The following is a 20,890-nucleotide window of genomic DNA, read 5'->3' as shown; positions in this document are numbered from 1 at the left end:
TCATTATGTCGGTCTAGCTCGACCTTTTGAATAAAGATGTACACTTGATATTCAACTCAAGGACTAACACTAATATGCGATATACTCATGAATTCGGACTTTAATTTAACCTATAATTTGTAAACCATCACAAACATTGCACGTTTTCTGGCACAAAAACCTGGCTTTAACCCCATCATTGCAAATATTGACGGTTTTAACCAGATGATCACAATTATTTTCAACGTCGACACAACCAGGTCCAGCTGTTTCGTCTGTAGGTGGTGCTGTGTACGGAGCATGCGTACTCCCTTCAGTTGTCGTCGCTTTCGTTGCTGACGTTGGTGCGGCTGTTGGAAACCCTGGATTGACGTGGTTAGTTTGCATACTTTGAGTGTTTGTAACGTGCTGTGAGCCAGATGATCCGCTACACATGTGGCAGGTAGATGCGCATAATAATTGTGCCGAAGCAGGCATAGAACAAATATCAATGTCGGCAACGAGCACCTGACAATTTAGCTGGCCATCTTTACAACTTGGGTCTGGACCCTTCAGGAATAAACATATTAACATTTAATAAAAAGCGTTAGATTGTCAAAATTTCATGTCATTATCTGTGCGAGTCAATAAACTAAATTTGCTGAAAGTTACCTTTACCTCTATGCTAGGTCCTGAAGTCATAGTTGTTGCAATTGAAATTTCACTGGATGAGGTCATCATCATTGAAGCAGATGACATCGTTGATTGAGTGGTAGATGTTGGTACTAAACAATTACAATCCATGCAAATACCGATTTAGTAGCATGTTAAAAAAGAACATACATGTATATCTGGGCTTAATAAGTATATTTCACCTGCATGTGGTTTATTTCTCTCAACTGATTCGATACGCAAGAACATGTTCTGCGTATGGTCAATTTTTAAATCGAGATAAATTGCTGATAAATAAGTTGATGTTACAGGGGTTTCATCAATCTCGTTTTACAACCTGTCGTTAGGTCGAATGCTGTCTTACTTGTTTCATACTAATTCTTAGGCCGTTCTTTACACACTGGTTTTGACTACGGATTACTCCGTTTACCTGATCAAGTTAGAGGGTTTTCAGCGGGTGTGACCGGTCAACAGGGGAGGTCAGTTCAGAGGTCCGTGTTTCCCTCTCTTGTAGTTTTATGGGATTTATGCGATTAAAGACTATACTTGTTGACATCATAAACAGTTGAAAAACGGAAATATTCATATCTAGTGATCAGAACGTCTCCATATGAGTAACAAATTCTCGAGAGGGACGTTAAACAAGATACAATCAATCTAGTGATCAGTCATCAAAAAATTATTTTGTTAAACACCAATCTGATCCCACGCACAAGTGCTCTGAATCTGAAATTGAAAATAAGCTGGAGTTCCTCATTGATAATATCTTCGTAGTCTTTGGTGATCAGGTCTTCCAACAGTCTGTTGGAATTTCCATGGACATGAATTATGTTCCTTTATTAGTTGACCTGTTTTTATATTCTTATGAAGCAGAATTCATTCAAATATTTCTACGTGAGAAGAACAAATATTTTACTGTGGCCTTAATTCAATGCGTCATTAAGATATATTGACGACGTTTAATTTATTAACAATAATCATTTTCATTCATATGTCGATTTGATATATCCCTGTGAACTCGAAATAAAAGACACAACAGAGTTGTTTACTTCTACTTCATACTTAGATATTTTATTGAAAGTAGACATTAACGGCAAACTGATAACTTAACTGTATGACAAACAGGATGATTTCAGCTTCTCGATCGTCAACTTCCCATATCTATGTAGCAATATTCCATTATCGCCTGCATGTGGTGTTACTATCTCTCAACTGATTCGATACGTAAGAGCTTCTTCTACGTATGATCAGTTTTTAAATCGACACAGGATACTGACAAACAAGTTGATCGTGTAGGGGTGTCAACACTCTCGTTTAAAGCCAGCATTTCGCAAATTATATGATTGTTATAATAATCTAGTTTGTCAATACAACCTGTCATCGGGTCAAATGCTGTCTGACGTGTTTCATACCGATTGTTAGGCTGTTCTTGGCACACTGATTTTGACTACGAATAACTCCGTTTACCTGATCAAGATATCGGGCTCATGGCGGGTGTGACCGATCAACAGGGGATACTTACTCCTCCTAGACACCTGACCCTACCTCTGATATATCCAGGGGTCCGTGTTTGCCCATTCTCTATGTAAAACTTACACGGTACCAATGTTGATGCACCAGATGCGTATTTTGACAAATAATGTCTCTTCAGTGATGCTCAAGCCGAAAAGCTAAAAGAAAAACTAGAGTGCCAAAAAAACTAACCAAATTCGTCCAAGGATCAGAGCTATGCATGTATTGCTTATAGGAGTTATGAGATTGATCACTGTTCGTTTTCTTCACCTTTCATTGATCACTGTTCGTTATTCACTTTTCATAGTCATAGATCACAAACCAATAGATACGCAGTTCTCCTCATCCGATCCGTCTTGACAGTCAACCTCCCCATCACAACGCCACCTGTGTGGGACACAAGCGCCACTGCTGCACTGGAATGAACCGCCGCTGCAGGTCGTTTTATTATCTGTCGGAATTTTGTTTGGTAAATATTAACATTTCAAAGATACCTTGCAAGACAAGTTCTTATTGGTTAACAAGACAAACGTAAATTTCCGTACACCCTGCAGCAATTGGAACAATGATTAAACTTTTCCGTCAGGTCGACTTCAGAATGACCCTGTTGAAGCCGAAGGTAAATCGCCGAGCATAGGCCAAAACTTTGAAGCCTTTCACCGGCAATGGTAACGTTAAAAAATATACAATCAATCAATAGAAATGTTAATATAAGCCTTTTACCACAGCCATATTCATCTATTTCAGATTTACAATCCATTTCGCCATCACAGCGCCAGTTGATAGGGATGCATGTTCCATCCTGACAGTTGAACTTATCATGCACACAAGTGTGATTAGTGGTGGGAAGTCCAAATGTGCCTAAAACTAAGAGAGCATTGTTGTTGGGGTTTTTTTGGGTAAAAATAGTTAAAAACCTTGCAGAAATGTTCATTTCGTCTTCGAAAGATGATATATCTGTTCATATGGATAGTCATTTTTTAACCCTTATTCGCTTTGAAAGAGAGAATTTCCCCCATAACATATTTTCTACAGAGTATATCAACATGAAAGATAATCACGTCAATATGCAAAATAAGTCATCCGTTTAGCTGATGTGGAAGGCAATATGCACAAGCCTTCCATAACATTATTACAAAATTGATAAATAATCTTCCTGTAAACTAACCATGAATTGTTTGTTTACAGGAAGACATTTTATTTTTATATATATTCAAAACATCGAGTGCCTGTGAGCGATATGCTAGGTTAAATGGATATGATTTGTAAAAGTGATTAGGACGTGTACTTTTAGTGGCTTTGTGTTATACAGTTATTTGAAAATTCAATCTATTAGTACTAGTTTCAGAGGATTAAAATTTGATTTTGATTTTCTGATTACGAATAAAATATTCTTTATATTTTTGGTATTCAATTTGGCACTTTTGTTGATTTTTCCAACAAAAATGAAATGATGGATATTCATAAAGGAGTCCTCCACGCAACTAGAGCTGGTAACATGGAGAAACTATGAACAGTAGTATGATAGTTCTAAAAAAAAATTCAATATCTTTTCCCATGGTGAAGGTCCTTCCATCTTGTTTAGAAACTTATTTACACTAAGTTGTATTTTTCACATTACTTTCTTTGTAATTAATATAATAGATATTGTCACAGTTGTTTAACCTGAAATATATCTGAAAACAAAATACATGTTATAATTATGTGTTTCAATTTTTATATTTCCTAATTTAATTAGATTCTCGATTAAATTTTCCCAATTCCCCAAAATGGCGTTTCCCAGAATTAAATCCTTGAATTAGATAGGTAAAGCGGATCAAATTAAAGGTTTGCAGTTAACATGACTTGTTGAACGTACAGCGTGTTGGCTGTAAAGTTATGGCAATTGCAGCCAAGTGAAGGCAAAAAGTATCATGATATCTGTTCCCTATCGCTACGATATGATGAACATCATGACGGACCTAGTAGAAGTTTCCCCGAAAACAGATATGAAATCGAAATATCACTAAAAATGTTCCAAAAAGAATATAATATGTTTCAATGCAATAAAATCTTTTACTTATCTTCTTTACCTATTAGGGGGTGGGGTGAAATTGGAAACACACAATTAATTTATTTTGACCTTAACAGCCGACGCCCCATACTGCAGCAGGCATTTGTGTGATAATGAAGTTTTGCTGCTGTGGCCCTAAACACCATCCTAGGCACCTGATCCCACCTCTGGTGTGTCCAGAGCTCCGTGTTTGCCCAACTCTTTATTTTGTATTGCTTATAGGAGTTATGGCATTGATCACTGTTCGTTATCTTCACCTTTCATTATAGGAGTTATGACATTGATCACTGTTCGTTATCTTCACCTTTCATTATAGGAGTTATGACATTGATCACTGTTCGTTATCTTCACCTTTATAGGAGTTATGACATTGATCACTGTTCGTTATCTTCACCTTTATAGGAGTTATGACATTGATCACTGTTCGTTATCTTCACCTTTATAGGACTTATGACATTGATCACTATTCGTTATCTTCACCTTTATAGGAGTTATGACATTGATCACCTTTCATTGATCACTGTTCGTTATCTTCACCTTTCATACATAGGTTAAAATTTGTGGCACTTCTCCTACAGCTGGTGATGTTTCAATATGAGTGAAAAATTCTCGATGGGACTTAAACATGTTAAAGCAGATAGCAGTAAGTCTATAGAAATTTCATTCAAATCATATAATGCTAACGTGTACCGGTAACTTATCAGATCTTGAAAGTGAATGACGTACCTAGAGTATAATTGATGTGCACGCACATTCAAGCAGGGCTATTTTGGTGCTCGAATTGATTGATTGATTGATTGATTGTATCTTGTTTAACGTCTCTCGAGAATTTTTCACTCATATGGAGACGTTACCAATATCGGTGAAGGGCTTCAAATTTTGACCTTTACTCGGCGCTTACGGCCATTGAGCAGTGAAGGTTCTATATCGTGCCACACTTACTGTGACACGGAGCATCCGTTTTTTAGGTCATCTTCGAGGACCCGTGACATTCACACCTGATGCCGAGTGTTTGGCGATAGAACTGTCACTACCTGTTTTAACGACTTAGGTTTATCGCGGCCGGGATTCTAACCCCGACCTTCCGCATGCGGGGCGAACGCTCTACCTCTAGACCAGTCCAGGGCGAAGACCTAGAGGGAATCCAGGAGAAAACTTCCAAATAAGCTGGTAAAATTTCATTAATCTAAAAGCTGAATTTAAGTTTCCAAAATAGGACACTTGAAAATATATCAAATCTTCCATTTCCACACTAAATCAGTGGCGGACCGAGAAATTTCTGAACGGGTGACGCAGCAAGTGACTGGATGTCTTAGGGTTGTCTTGAGGTTCAGGGCAAAGACCTGCTGGAGACCCAGGGGCGAAGCCCCCTGAAACTACAGAGTTCAAACAAAATAAGACGTATATACTTGACTGTTTTGGGACATATTTCTATCAAAAAATGTCTGGAAAAAATATCCAATCCGGAAAAAAAACCACCGCCTTCTGATTAAAAAAATTTGTTTTGTTAGCAGTCGATGTTGTTATAGAGTAAGGCCAAAAAAAAAAATGTTTTTATGGCAACCTGCTAAAAAAAATCGGGTCAGTAAGTCGATTTTTTTTTTTTTTTTTTAATTGTTTGCTATATAACGTACTTGTTGAATATCTTGGCAGTTTTAAACAAGCTCATCCTTAACGTCCCACCATAGAATTTTTCATTCATATGAAAACGTCACCATTGCCGGTGAAATGCTGCACAATTTAGACCTATGCTTAGCGCTTAAATGGCCTTTGAACAGGTAGGGATCTTATCGAGCTACATCTGCTGTGACACAGAGCCTCAGTTTTTGCGGTCTCTTCTGAAGGATCGCCCTATTTAGTCAACTCTTACGACAAGCAATGGGACCGAATCCCCACGGGCTCTTTATATTCAAGTCATGCTATTGGTTGACAATATCTATAATTTTGGAATGGTGCAGTAACATTTATCGACTCTTTCAGGTGAACACATTCTTTGAAGGTCAGGGATAAAACACTCGTCGTTTTCACTGAACCCCAATGGCGGAAGTCACCACTTTTATAGCAAGTTCCGGTCAGCTCAGTATATTCCGTTATGCTACAACTCCAATATTATTATATTATTCGTAGAGGATAGTAGTTCCGGAGAATTGACACTGTATGGACATTCTCTCACCAGGGGGCGCGTTACGTAAGCTTCACATACAGCGAGGAGCGCACGAAACTCTGGGTAGAGAATGACTGTATGAAGTTTGTTTTTATAGAAGTGGAGTAATAGCGGATTCGGTTCCGGATGGAGACAAAATTACATATTTTCCATTTAAGAAAATTAGTATCGTACAGAGCCGTAAATTAACCTTCAATTTGGAGGAGGCAGGAAATTAGGCGGGGGCCTGGGCGCCCAGGCCCCCAGACGCTGAGCACATTTTGTGCACACTGAACACGTTTCGTGCAAAATCCTTGATTCTAGCCCCTTCTAAGATGTTACTTGACTAACTCATTCTAAAAGAAAGATTTGGAATGCTTTTTAAGGGAGGTATCATGTTCTTAGTTATTGGAAACAACATAAATTCTAATGAACTTTAAATTTTAATTTTTTTTGGCTCAAAAGTTGGAGGAGGCAGCTGCCTCCTCCGCCTCCATGTAATTTACGGCCCTGTCGGAGCTAAAAGGATACCGTAAACACATTTTGGGGGCCTACAAGACCCAGATATAACATACATGTAGAGAACTGTATTGAAATATGAGTGATCTAGATGAAACCCCGTGCAAGTGCGGGAAATCACTTTTAAATAATATTGCACAGAGGAAGGACTTTTTAGATGCCTTTTTGAATTGTTGCGCACATGAATTGAATGAACGATACCTTTAATTTAAATGAATTTAAGAACAATTTTTGAATAATTGCGTGCATTAGTTAGGTTATATTTATTGATATCGACAGGGAGTGCTTACTCCTCCTAGGCATCTGATCCCACCTCTGGTATATCCAGGGGTCCGTGTTTGCCCAACTCTCTAATTTGTATTGCTTATAGTAGTTATGAGATTGATCACTGTTGGTTATCTTTACCTTTTATTATATACAGTAAATAAAACTTGAATATTAGGAAGTCACTTGGAGCTCCAAATTAAATGTTCCTTATCTAACATAAAGGATCTCTCTCTCTCTCTCTCTCTCTCTCTCTCTCTCTCTGTATTGAAAATAAGATAGTGATTTTACGAATGCAATTGTAATCCGTCATGCCGAATAGTTGACCATAGACAAAATGAACGGTCGTTCATAATTTCAAAATTTGAAACTCAGTATTGCGAATGTGTTTATAGTGGTAGTTTTTGTCTCTTGCGACAATTTTTAGGGCAAAATTATGAATGCTCATCGTTTCTTTTCGTCAAACGCAATAATCGAAAACAATGCACTATGAAAAATATCAGATTAATATAGTTTTTGAATTTTTTTCGATGTGTCTCGGAAGGGGGTGTCCTTCGTTGAATGAGATGTATATAAGTAATATGATTATAAATCTTCATAAAATGATAAATATGGGCTTAGTCAAAACTATCATAACTAACACTGAACACCTACAGAATTTTATGCTGATCATGTTGTAAACCAATCGCAAACCCGAAAGGTCCGAGAAAGCGCGACTGTTTGTAGACCTAAGCGTCTATAATGTTGCCTCGTTCTGGAAATTTCTATAAGGTTGATTCAGTACTAAAATCACGGATTGAAGACACGAACATGCATATTTTATTTATTCAACAATTATCAAAATTTATTTCTTCCGTATGATCAAAATCAAGCATCGATAAATAACGGATTTACTTCATATCATATTATCTTTTAAAGTTGTCATTAAAACTGAGAGAAAACTGGCTTAGATCCGCCAAAGCGTGTCCACCAACTTACTGTCATATTTGCTATTTCGGGGTAGTTTATCGGAAATGAAAGTAGGTTTTTATTTCATTTTATGATATTTACTCATCGAGTAAGATTATATTATAGCTTACGGACTTCACCTCGCATATGAAACAATAAAGCAAGCGTTTCAGAGTTTATTGGCAAATTTGTTAATTTATACATGTAAGTATAAATAAGTGGCATAGGTTTGATGTGAAATTCCGTACAATAGATTTGAAATGTGTCCCACTAGTCTAAATTTCGCTGCTGTCCTTGGGGGAAACCCATTGGGTGCCACTAACGACCCAAATTAACATAATTATCATTTATCGTAAAAACACTTGTGTTAATGTGGCATGGATAAAAATTGAAATGATAAGACATTTATACTCGTATCTTTATAAAGATTTGTTATTAGCATAACTTATGTACTATAATGAATTGATAAAAATTAATATTGAGTCTTTAAATCGTTATAGGTTCTTTAATCTTTTTGGGTAATTAATTACACTGGTCAAAATGGGTACTGACTAAAACCCGGTCTCGGTCCCGGTCTTCGGTCTCGGTCCCGTGACTAAAACCGGTCTACGGTCCCGGTCCCAGATACTTATATTCGATAAAAACAAAATATATCAGGATATTTGAGCCCCATTTCTCAATAACTTAGGTATGACATTTCATGCCTGCATTCTGATAATAAATTGATCATATTATTTTCTTCTTTCGTAAAATGATATGTGAAAACTCCAGGACCGGTGGGACCGAGAAATAAAAACAATGCTACGTGACATTTTGTCCCAAATGATCGCGTTACACTACCTTTTCATAAGAAGATAAGGATGTAGAAAGGAAATAATATATATGTACTTATCCTGGTGTATTTGTTTGTAATTAACAGTTAGTTTATTTGTTCATTTATTTTATTTCTTCTATTCCTGTCAAATTCAGTTTTTAAAGATTCATGTTTTGTATTCCGAACCCGATCTCTTTATATGTGTATAAATTTTACATATATTTGTATATAACCAATGAATAATAAATATAAAATATTTCTTCCTTTCTTATTTGATACTTAGTTTTCTTTTTTTCAGTTGTGGTTCTTTTAGATACAATGCTTTTAAAAAAAAAATCCACCTAATAATATACTGCATTTATAGTATCTATAAAAGTGTGTCATACATAGAGCACATGCTCACCAAAAATGTCAGATTCTGTTTATTTATACAGAAGATGCCTTCTGACTTTAGATGATCTTCAAATCATCTATGGTATGTTTTTACTGTAATATTATGTGGTAACTATATTTTTTGTGAATAGTTATATACGTATATGTACAAACATACATGTATTAATTATGCTGCACAAAAACTGTTTGTTTCCTATTTTCAAAATATCTTATATTTCAAAGTGCATAAATTTGACATAAACTGACAAATTTACAAACAATGAAATCTACATTTATAAATATGCAAGACATACATGTAAATTTATTTAAGAAATAAATTTCAGTTTTGAAAATACAAATAGGTCTACTGTTAGCGCTTCAAGAAAAATATGCCTGCCTGAAGCATTTTATACCCTCGTATATTTTTACTAACCATTCAAAAGTTATGGCTAAGGTTAAAGATTTTCAAAAGTAGGTCAAATTTGAAAGGTGAAGAATTGCATGTAAAGAAAGGTCTTGTCACAAGGAGTACACATGTGAAATATGAAAACCCTATCAACATGCATTCAAAAGTTATGCCGAAGGTTCAAGTTTTTACTGACAAACAGACGGATGGACCAAAAACTATATAAATGCGCACCGAATATCCCATTACGGGGATATAATTCCAATGTTATTTATTACAATTGTTTTGATTGGACAAAGATAAATCTAAAAGAGAATTTACACATCAATAAATCCCAAAAACGCTATGTATACATACGCGCTTGAAAACAAACAACATAGTGCGGGGAAAATATTCAAATTATTGAAGTTGATAATGCAGGGAACGAATTGGAATTATAAGAATTAAACATTATTTTTGAAGAATTTATCGATGTGTAAACGTTGGACATTTTACTCACATAAAAGTGCTTCGCAGTTTATTCAGTTTGTGAGTAAAATGTCCAGAGTTTACACATCGATAAATTCTTCAAAAAGAATGTTTAATCCTATAATAACATTTGCTTTTCAAAAATATCATTCTTGTATTCAGAATCTTTCTGGAAAGGGGCGGGGGGAGGGGGTTGTTGACAAGAGTGCACATTAATTTTGTTTCGCTATCAACAACAATTATTCATCATGTTTAAAAAATTATAATAAAATTTAAGGACAATATTTGTTTGGTTTTTTTTTTCCATTTCACTAATGAACATAATTTTTAAAGTAATTCATACATCGTACATTCTGGACTCATATTTTGCACGTGCACTCTATTTTGTATTATTCTAAAATTATATAGAGGCTTTTCTTCCCTGATGAAAACAACTACTATAACATCATAATTTAACAAATTAATGCGATTCTCACGATACACTCGTAAATGAGAGAGAGAGAGAGAGAGAGAGAGAGAGAGAGAGAGAGAGAGAGAGAGAGAGAGAGAATTAATTTTTTAAAAACTACATCCAACAGTAAATTACAAACAAATACACCAGGATAAGTACATATATATTATTTCTCTTCTACATCCTTATCTTTTTATGAAAATGTAATTTCTTTGTCTGGGACCGGGACCGAAGACCGGGTTTTAGTCACGGGACCAAGACCGGGACCGAGACCGGGTTTTAGTCAGTACCGTCAAAATGGCTGTGATAAGCGAAAGTGCAGATGGTTTACAATTTTCAGTCGCTTGGAGCTATTATGACTTCATTTTAGGAATTGGGGTAAGAAATTCAACTTCCAAATGATATCAAATGCTGCACATTCTATGCAATAGCTTGTTGCAATGCTCATACATTCTATTTAGTCGTAGAGTACCAGGGCCCAGCTAAAATTCTACCAAAAATAACAGGCATTTTTCCAAATTCATTTCTGCATATCGTGCGAAGTATACGGAATTCCGGGATGAACTTTAGTAGTAGTGTAGATTGATTTTGTATGAGTACATTAGAATACAGAGTAGAGTTTTATAACATTTGGTTATTTGATTTTACATCAGCGAACTTTGGTACCCGCCTGTGTCGGAAGGCACACCTTGCGTGGTCTGTTTACGAAAACATTGAGGACAGTGAATCAGGCGACATTTCAACCAATGTAGAAAACCTGGTAAACATGTTTGTTGAAAATCAGACGAACGTCAATTTATATAATGACAGCGACAATGATGGGTGCGGAAATGCCAACATACTGCATTGTCCTTACACAGAAGTTCAGTAAATGACAAGGGATGCGGGTGTTCATAAGAATGGGATGTTGTATTTGGGTGAAGGACAGGGAACTGTGATGAATAAACAGATCATATTAAGATATTTCAAATCAACACCAAAACGACGAAGAGAAATTACGGCAAATAGGTTTTTGTTTCTGTCGCGTTGTTCCCACGTAGTCGTAGAAAGGATCTCGAAATTCAAGATAATTTTCTCCGAGAAAAAATCTCGAAGTTACAAGAAATAGATTTCGAGATAATATCTGGTTGACATATCATGCAAATATTACTTGAATATAATCGATAAACTGGCAAACTTTGGCCATACATACATGTAGCATAATCTTTCATTTTTCAGCACAGCTCTAGGTTTCGTGAAAATATTATTCGCATCACTGAACATGACAAGGCAATATGACGTTTACAACCGTATTTTTGACATTCTAAGATTTAAATAAACGCAGTATACCATCAGAAGCTTAAAATGATCTAATTATTAATCAGTGTTAAGGTAACTCCATACTCGTAGTTTTATCTGATCCAAGTTTAAAATGTGTATTTATTTCCATTCATTAGAGTTAAAACTAACAAGTTATCAAATAATATACACAGGTCATCACACTTTTTAAGATGCAAGACTTGCATAAACAGAATCGTATATCACCGTCAGAAAATTGCAATTTTCCTTAAACAGCGTTATTAAAATTTCATACAAACTGGTTATGACGATATAGTAGCATTCATAACAATTTCATGAAACTGTATCTTCACAAAAATATACAAAATGTCTGTAAAATTAAAGGAAATCTATCGCATAATAGACTTGATAAAGAAATCAATAGAAACAGAGTTATTGCCCTTGGATTCAATATTTTGAAATGTATCATTGATTATTCATCTATAACTTAGACTTTTGAAATAGTTTATTTTTAACAAGATTTTTTACAATCACTATAGGAAAAGACTCCAACAAAATTTATGTTCCTATCATACATAAATCTAAATAAATCATTGATTTTGCAAACTCTGATGACATCACAAGGGGGTGGAATTACTTTAAGTAAGATTAAGAAATGAATTTCATTTTTATTAATCACGTGTTTCATGAAGTATGCCGTCGTGATGAAACATTTCTTATATTTACATTCTACTTTCATTTCTGTCGAAATCCCCAGCCATGAAAATAGATATATTATATTTATCAAAATTCATAAGCGTAGTGCATATCCAACTCCGGTGCGTTCGTGAGGAAATTACTAAAACTACAATTTGTAAAGACACCAAAGGCAAAATCATTGGAATGTAAATATTGTGTGATGAACCAGGATGAATACTATAATACTGAAAAAAAAAATGTTTCTGAGGTCTGACAATAAGAAACATTATATGTTGTTCCCTAAATAAGTAAAAAACAAAACAACAACAACAAAAACAACAACAAATGATTGATGTGCAGGTATTGTAGTGATAGATAAGGCATCTAAGGTATAGAGGAAATTTGAATCTGTTGCCTATACAAACATTTGTGCGTGCATGACTAGAGAGTATGGTTATACATGTATACAACTCGAATGAACATTCCGCCATTCCTTCCTTCATTTGCGTCAATCCCCCTCCCCCCTTCCCGGTCCTCATCTGCGAGTATATTCTGGTTACCATTTTACATGTATTGAATAGATTTCCGAAATAAGATTGAGAAAAGAGATAAATCTAACTGAAATGGTTCAGTGGGCGGGTGAAGAAAGGGAGGGTCTTCACTTTTTTGAATGGAATGAATTTTGATATGCACTTTTAAATATGTAATTGATTAAATAAAAGTAAAATTCTAATATGCACTTTAAATGTAGGTGATTAAAGAAAACCAATTTCCAGATTTTATCTCACAACATCAAGATATTTTCTCATAATTACAAGATTATTTTGAAATATTTCCTTAAAAAAAAATAGCTTTTAAATTGATATCTTTTCTCGTAATTTCGAGATCATTTCTCGCCATTTAATGATCTTTTCTGGTAATAAGATAATTACGAGCATTTTCCCCTCCATACTAATCGGAAATTTTTTCTCGATGTTCTTACTTAAAGTGGCTCATTACAGCAAAGTTTTATTTCGTGGTTCGTTAAAACACCTCTTCTGAAGTATGATTTCACCATCGAAAGAGTGATACAAGCCCTCCATTATTTTATATGAATTTTTTGTGATTTTTCCAGAATGATAAAAAGGTGTTTTGTTTGCGAAGAAGAGATTTTAGATTCCATATTTCATAGTGAATCCTTGTGTCAAGTTTGACTCTTGACCATAAGATTAATAGGGATCATCTACTCCTTACAATTCATCAATGTACCAAGTTTGATTTCTATTAAAAGAAAGGTTTATCAAGATATTGAGCGGACAGTATCTTCCTGTATCCAGAGTGGATTCACCTTTAACCTTTGGACCTGAAAATCAATAGGGGTCCTCAATCCACATATGAAATATTACGATAAGTGAATGGTTCTTAAGATATTGAGCAGGGTCCATCTGATCTACTGACCGAACGACAGGTGCAAAGCAATGTGCCCCTCTAAAGGCGATATGAAATAGCAATTTTTCTAAATTTTTCTAATTTCATTTCACTTTCTTTTAAAAATATATTTATGATATATATCTCCTCTCCAAATGACATGTTTCTTGAAGATTTTAGTAGTAAATTTTTTAAAAGTTATTGTTTTTCATAAATATTTTATTCTTAAGAATTATAACATTTACATGAATCTTGTTCGCAGGTTTTATTAAATAATTAAATCGTGTATCAAATTAAAGCGAAGTTTTTTTTTAATTCTCTTATTTGCAAACAAAAAAGCTTTTTATTATTCCCCAAAAAATCACAAAAATCATGTAAAATAGCTGAGAGCTTGTATCACTCTTTCGATGATGAATACATGCTTAATACGAGGTGCTTAAACGAGCCATTTAAAAATAGAATTTTAGTGTAATGAGCCACCTTAATCTTGAATATATTTTTACAATTACTGGTATAGCAATTTGTCCTTTTGACTGACAAACCCTGTGAAAATAGTCATATAGGATTTTGATGCACAGCATGCGCAAAGATGTTCCAATATATTGACCAGTTATTCAGAATAGAATACACTTAATTGAATGACGCATGTGCATGTGTCTTATCATGAAGAGAGTGTCACCTTAACCGCATGAAACATTTTCTGTTCCTCGTCTTCTGAAACATTTACGATCATTCTTGTATTTGTTAAAACTCACCGTGCACAAGGAAAACTAGCACCAGGTATTTCTCCACCATATTTCTTATCACATTGATTCTAATACATACATTGATAGTGTCGTGTGTTTAAGACCTATATATTCACTCTTAGAAATCGTGAACAGCTGGAAATCTGAATATACCTCATGCGGAATTCAAACTTTCGGGCTTTATTATCTCCTCGCAGTAGAGTTACAGAGTGATATAGTCACCTGACCATTCATTCGCTTATTTACATTTACCTGAAAGATTGAGATCGCATAAATTTTTTTTAAACACAACTGGGATTCTTATCAAACTTGCCGGGATGATACGTTATATTAAGGCACTGGGTTCCTGTTGGTTATCAAGATTACATGTTCATTTGGAATACCAGCGTAACTGGAAGGGATATTCCGAGATTCCTTATGTACAACTGCATGATTGATTGTATATTGTTTAACGTCCCTCAAGAGAATATTTCAATCATGGAGACGTCACCATTGCCGGTGAAGGGCTGCAAACTTTTGACCTATGCTCGGCGCTTACGGCATTTGAGCAGGGGGGATCTTTATCGTACCACACCTGCTGTGACAAGGGACCTCGGTTTCTGTGGTCTCATCCAAAGGTACTTTTCGGTCGGTAGTAATACCACTTTCACACTCACGGATTTTTCTTACGTGTCCTTACGGATCTCCGACTCGTAGTCAATCGCAAGCATTCGTAAACCACTCGTCGGTATCCGTTAATAACTCGTCACAACTCGCACACACTCGTAAGGATCCGTGAAAGTAGGGGCAAATTTTTTGACATGTCAAAAAAATTCACGATTGTCCACGGATTTCATTTTCCGTAAATAACCCGTAAATAACTTGTAACAATCCGAGTTGTTTACGGATTATTACGAATGCCTAAGTGATATTTACGATTTCATTCACGTCGGGTTACAATCGCTTTACGGATTGTTCAGAGTCATTACAGGCACTTTACGTAAAGACACGATTACTTTACGAGTACATACTTAAACTTTACGATTAAGGAAAGGTATAAAAGACGCAAAATCTGACAGTTTCTTTCAGTTGTTATAAGACATCAAAGAAGTTGCACATTTTGCATACAATATCTTCAAGCATGGCTCCTAAAAGAAGAGCAGTCAGCATGAGGAAGAGAAAGCGCTCACCCTCCCCAGAACCAAAACCGCAACCCGAGCCTTGTGAGGTACATGTAGAATAACGTCCAGTTTCTCTGAATCTACAAACACAGCAATACCCTAATGATTTTGAAGACACTGAAATTGATACAGTAGCCAGTGAACGTGACTCCTCCATCTTCAGAAGTGAGGCCTCGGACGACGGTGCATCTACAGCCACTGACAAGACTACTGCATCAGTGAGTCATAATTATAGAGTTACATAAATTACTGAGTACTTGTGTGTTAATTATAAGTTTTGGTTTGATAATAGACTTATTTGTTTAAGCAGTTTCTATAGGCCTGACATAACAGGTAAAATATACAGTGAATGCATTGTGTAATGTAATACATCTATAACAATAGAAACGTTATGTGAATCAAGATGTTGATAGCATTTTGCATGTTCAGAAGTGCAAGAATCGAAAGCCTAAGAGGAAGATGGTTAGATCTCTCACTAGTGACGAAGAGGATGAGGTTATTGAGTGGATGAAGTCGAACAGATTTCTCTTTGATAAGTCCAGTTTCGAGTTTAAGGATCGTCAAAAGAAGGAACGAACATGATTACAGATGGAACAAGGGATGCGGTTAAACCCTGGTGATCGCTTCAGATGGTATACTTCGTTAAGGACCCAGTACGTTAAAAAGGTAAAGAAAAGGAAAAATGCGACATGATCCGGCGCCGGTGCTCCAGATGACATTGTTACACCTAGAGTCACATGGTTGCTGGAGAAGCTTGATTTCCTCAAGCCGTATGTCTGTCAGGCAGGGGTCACCAGAGGGTTGAAGATTAAAATGCCTGACCGACACTCTGACTGAAGGGAGTCATCAGTGCTGCCCAAGTCTACCTGAGAAAGCACACCAAAGTCAGGGACAACTTCATCGACAGCATTCACTATCTCCGACTACCTCGACAATGTATCGCAGCAGCTTGCAGTGCCAAAAACTGACATAGAGAAAACGTGCGACTTCCTAACTGTACAAATGGCAAAAATGACCCCTTCCTGTCAGGAGGATTTCACTAATGAAGCTGTCTGTAAGGCGATGGAGTATGTGCAACAGTCAGACCAGGAACTGCCTGGCTCAGCAAACACCGAGAGGATCCATCACAGCCTCCATTCACATTCACAATTACAGCAAGCAAGTCAGTCAGCATCCATGCAACACACTTCATTACAAGCACTACAACCACCCATTGCAGCTAACAGACCCAGGCCGACAACGTCAACAATAGGATTTTGGCAACCACGGCTTACTACCGACTACATCATGGCACGCAACCTGGCAGCATCTAACCCACCAGCCGATGTTCTGCAACAACACGGGAGGAGTCAGTGGACAGAATTTCAACTTAGTAACGTTCAACCCTTACTACCAGGTCAATTGTAACCTACTGCCTACTCAACACAGGTCACTAGTGGACGCCAGGTACCCAGCACTACAACATCAACTCCGACGGATACTGCAGCAGTCTTGACTGATTCTTATGAGACAATGATTCCTGACCCTACCTTATCCAACTTTCAAGTAGAGTAACAAGATGTCTTCTATACCTAAAATACCATCTGCTACTGACTTTAAGTGAACATTCATTAAACGATATATATATTGGACAGTTGTAAGTTGTTCAGTTTGTAAACTGTTTTGAAATTATGAATTAAAACAATTTTACATTTTTTTAATGTTACCTTTTAAAACATGACATTTTGCCATTACATTTCGTCCGTCGTATGTCGATTTTTTTTTTTTTTTTTAATTTTTAATTAAAAAAAATCTTCTCCGAAACCACTGACTCGATCGTAAACAAAATTTGTTAGAATGCATTTCGAATACGAAAACAAACATGGTAGACTTTACTACAAGTGCAATATGAGGGTCAATACATGTGGTTTTGGCCAATATTTTCAAACTTATTATGATTTTCTTTTCTATTTCAATATCATATATATTATCAATAATACAAAAAGTACATTTCTATTTTAATCTCATCAATTTTATTAGTAATACAAAAATTGCATTTCTAATAGAAATATTATCAATAACAAGAAGCCCAAGGGCCACATCGCTCACCTGAGTTACCTTGGCCCATATCTGAAGATTTTCCATATATATTTGCATGTAAAACCTTAGTCCGTATTGTGGTTCCAACCTACCCCTGGATGTCATGATTTTTACAAACTTGAATCTGCACTATGTCAGGAAGCTTTCATGTAAATCTCAGCTCCTTTGTCCCATTGGTTCTTGAGAGGATGATTATAAAAGATTTTTCTATTTATTCCCAATTTCCCATGTAAAACTTTTATCCTCCACTGTGGCCCAAAACTACCCCCAGGGGCCATGATTTGAACAAACGTGAACCTGCACTATGTCAGGAAGCTGTCATGTAAATCTCAGCTCTTCGGGCTCATTGGTTCTTGAGAAGATTTTAAAAGATTTTCCTTATATATTTCTATGTAAAACTTTGATCCCCTATTGTGGCCCCAGCCTACCCCCGGGGGGCTATGATTGGAACAAATTTGAATCTGTACTATGTCAGGAAGCTTTCATGTAAATGTCAGCTCTTCTGGTTCTTGAGAAGATTTTTAAAGATTTTCCCTATATATTTCTATGTAAAACTTTGATCCCCTGTTGTTGCCCCAATATACCCCCGGGACCATGATTTGAACAAACTTGAATCTGCACTATGTCAGAAAGCTTTCATGAAAATTTCAGCTCTTCTGGCCCAGTGGTTCTTGAGAAGAAGGTTTTTAAATGACCCCACCCTATTTTTGCATTTTTGTGATTATCTCTCCTTTGAAGGGTGCATGGGTCATTTGAAACTTGAAAGCCCTTTACCCAAGGATGCTTTTGGCCAAGTTTGGATATAATTGGCCCAGTGGTTCTTGAGAAGATGAAAATGTGAAAAGTTTACAACGCCGCCGACGAAGCCGACAGACAACGGACAAAAGCCTTCGGCTCAGGTGAGCTAATAAAAAAAGTACATATTAAAATACGGTAACTTCCTTGTAAGTCTCATGAGTCAAATTATATTTTCCTGCCATTCCACAGCCCTTACTTCGGAGTTGAAGTGCTGCTTAAGGTAGTCCCTTTGTACCGTACCAGCAGCGTTGACAACATTCCTCTGGTAACCTGCCTCTCCGTCAACACGCTCCTCATCCTGTCTCCATTGTCCCTCGACTAGGTTATGGTTGTTGTCTTCTTGATCAATATATTGGGATAGTTCGGCACGTCTTCTGATCCTTAGTAAGTTGTGGATGGAGGTGCATACTGTTTCTGATGCTTGTTGCATAGTCACCAGAAGAATCCTAAATCTCATGGCAAGAATTCCAATAGCATTCTCCACAACTCTACATGCACGAGACAGTCTATGATTAAATACTGTAAATGTATTACATTTGGCTGTGTATTCTATTTAGCGCCTTTGGCGGAACGCAGCTTCCGCTAAATCAAGTACATCGCTAAATGTCATCCGTAAATCTAGATGCTTAAAGTAATTCTTCACATTCATTTAAGGAATTAATAATAAAGTATGAATATGTTTTGTTCTTTATTAATGAAATAATGCATATAAATTCAAAAAAATAAGTTACACAAGAAATCTCAATGAAATTGAACATGCATTTTATTTATTTTCCACGGAAAAACTGACCGTGCTGACGTATATTAGTATCGTTTTACAGTGATGAAACAACGTCCAATATTCCAGCTTTTCTCCAGCCTGTTTTTATAATGTCTGTTGTTATTTTCTGATGAGCAGACACAAGCCACCCCGCATGTATAGGCTTTAATTTTGATAAACTCAGGTCTACGTCGAGTTCGTCAATTGTTTTCCCGTCCGTCAAGTTCTTGTGAATTTCGTCAGCATACCAGGACTGAACTGCGCTTTTAACAGATTGTTTGAATGTGTCGTTACCCGCGAGATCTAAAGGCTGTAATTCCCCAGTACATGAAGCTGGTACGAATCGGACTTTAATGTCATTTTCCGACAGTTTCTTAATGAACGATTCACATTGATGTGCTCTGAAAACATCGAATAAACACAAAGCATGAACATTTGACTTTTTCAAGGGCAAGTCTTCGCGTATTCCCGCTATGTATGGAACTAAGATTTTGTCCACATATTCAAGCATGGTGATTTCATTTGACCAGTGATTCTCTGTGAGCGTTATGTGCCATTTCTCTGGGAACTTAAAATTGGGGTGACATTTTTCTGTCTTTCCTTGATAAATAACCTGAGGCGGGTATGTGCTCGTCATGATCAAGATGTCATCTTGAGTATGGTTTCATTATCCATGATCTGAGTGGAAAGGCATCATCACCAATTAAAAAATAGGGGATGTCTCTGTCAGCATTCAGAAGGTGAGATGGTGGTGGAAGGCCCAGAGTTCTTTCTTCCAGCTTTGGTCGCAGTTCTGAGTCCCTGAATATCTGACCATCAGAAGAACTTCCATATGAACCAACATTCAACCAAATAAACTTATAGTCCGAATCTACTAGAGCTATCATTACAACAGAGAAGTTCTTGTAGTTGTAAAACAACGATCCAGAGCCAGCAAGTTTCTTGATTCTGATGTGTTTGCCATCTAACGCACCACAAGCGTGTGGTAGGTTGCAGACTCTTTCAAACTCGGCTGATATGCACAACCAATCTTCCTCTGCGATGATGTATGGCATGACTTCGTCTTTGTATGCTGAATAAATTGATTAACAGACTTCAGGTATGAAGAGTGAAATAGAGTTTCGTGCCACACGGAAAGCATACATCAGTTCTGCGTAATTCGCACCAGTAGCTAAATGCCCGAGTGTTACAACTAACTTCAGTCCAGGCTCAAGTGGCTTTGGGGATTTTTTTCTTGATAGCAGGGGTTATCTTGTCAAGAATCTCTCCAAACAGGTCAGCATCAACTCTGAGAAAGTTTTTGTAGCCAGCAGAGTCTTCTCTTTTCAGCTCATTCAGGAGTTGATCATATTGCCCCAAAAAGGGTCCTGCAGGCCAGCCAGGTCCTGCATCAAAACCTTCTGC

The 20,890-nt window shown here is 36.4% G+C and overlaps 3 protein-coding genes across 4 annotated transcripts in view; 1 reads left to right on the top strand and 2 right to left on the bottom strand.

Moving 5' to 3' along the window:
- Positions 1–82: 82 nt before the first annotated feature.
- Positions 83–15,970, bottom strand: LOC125681039 (low-density lipoprotein receptor-like). 2 transcript variants are annotated; one of them, XM_048920934.2, is made up of 5 exons: positions 14,699–15,970; positions 2,866–3,009; positions 2,465–2,593; positions 637–743; positions 83–528 (listed from the first exon to the last, which is right to left on the bottom strand). In XM_048920934.2, exons 1-5 carry the CDS (start codon positions 14,736–14,738, stop codon positions 106–108), a joined length of 843 nt encoding a protein of 280 aa, XP_048776891.2. In that variant the 5' UTR covers positions 14,739–15,970; the 3' UTR covers positions 83–105. The 2 variants fall into 2 exon arrangements, with proteins under 2 accessions (XP_048776891.2, XP_048776892.2); XM_048920935.2 differs by having other exon boundaries at positions 2,866–3,003.
- Positions 15,945–20,890, top strand: part of LOC125681036 (protein AAR2 homolog) — an 18,921-nt gene continuing 13,975 nt past the window's right edge. The window contains exon 1 of the mRNA XM_056155696.1: positions 15,945–16,067. The gene's annotated coding sequence lies outside the window, so the exon portion shown is untranslated. The remainder of the gene's footprint in view (positions 16,068–20,890) is intronic.
- LOC125680204 (uncharacterized) lies at positions 20,134–20,541 on the bottom strand. The gene has a single exon (XM_048919647.1). The coding sequence runs from the start codon at positions 20,539–20,541 to the stop codon at positions 20,134–20,136; it is 408 nt and encodes a 135-aa protein (XP_048775604.1).

Source organism: Ostrea edulis, chromosome 2, assembly GCF_947568905.1.
Source record: "Ostrea edulis chromosome 2, xbOstEdul1.1, whole genome shotgun sequence".
Classification (NCBI taxonomy): domain Eukaryota; kingdom Metazoa; phylum Mollusca; class Bivalvia; order Ostreida; family Ostreidae; genus Ostrea; species Ostrea edulis.
The sequence above is the reverse complement of the archived record's forward strand: the minus strand, read 5'-3'. Positions and strand labels throughout refer to the sequence as shown.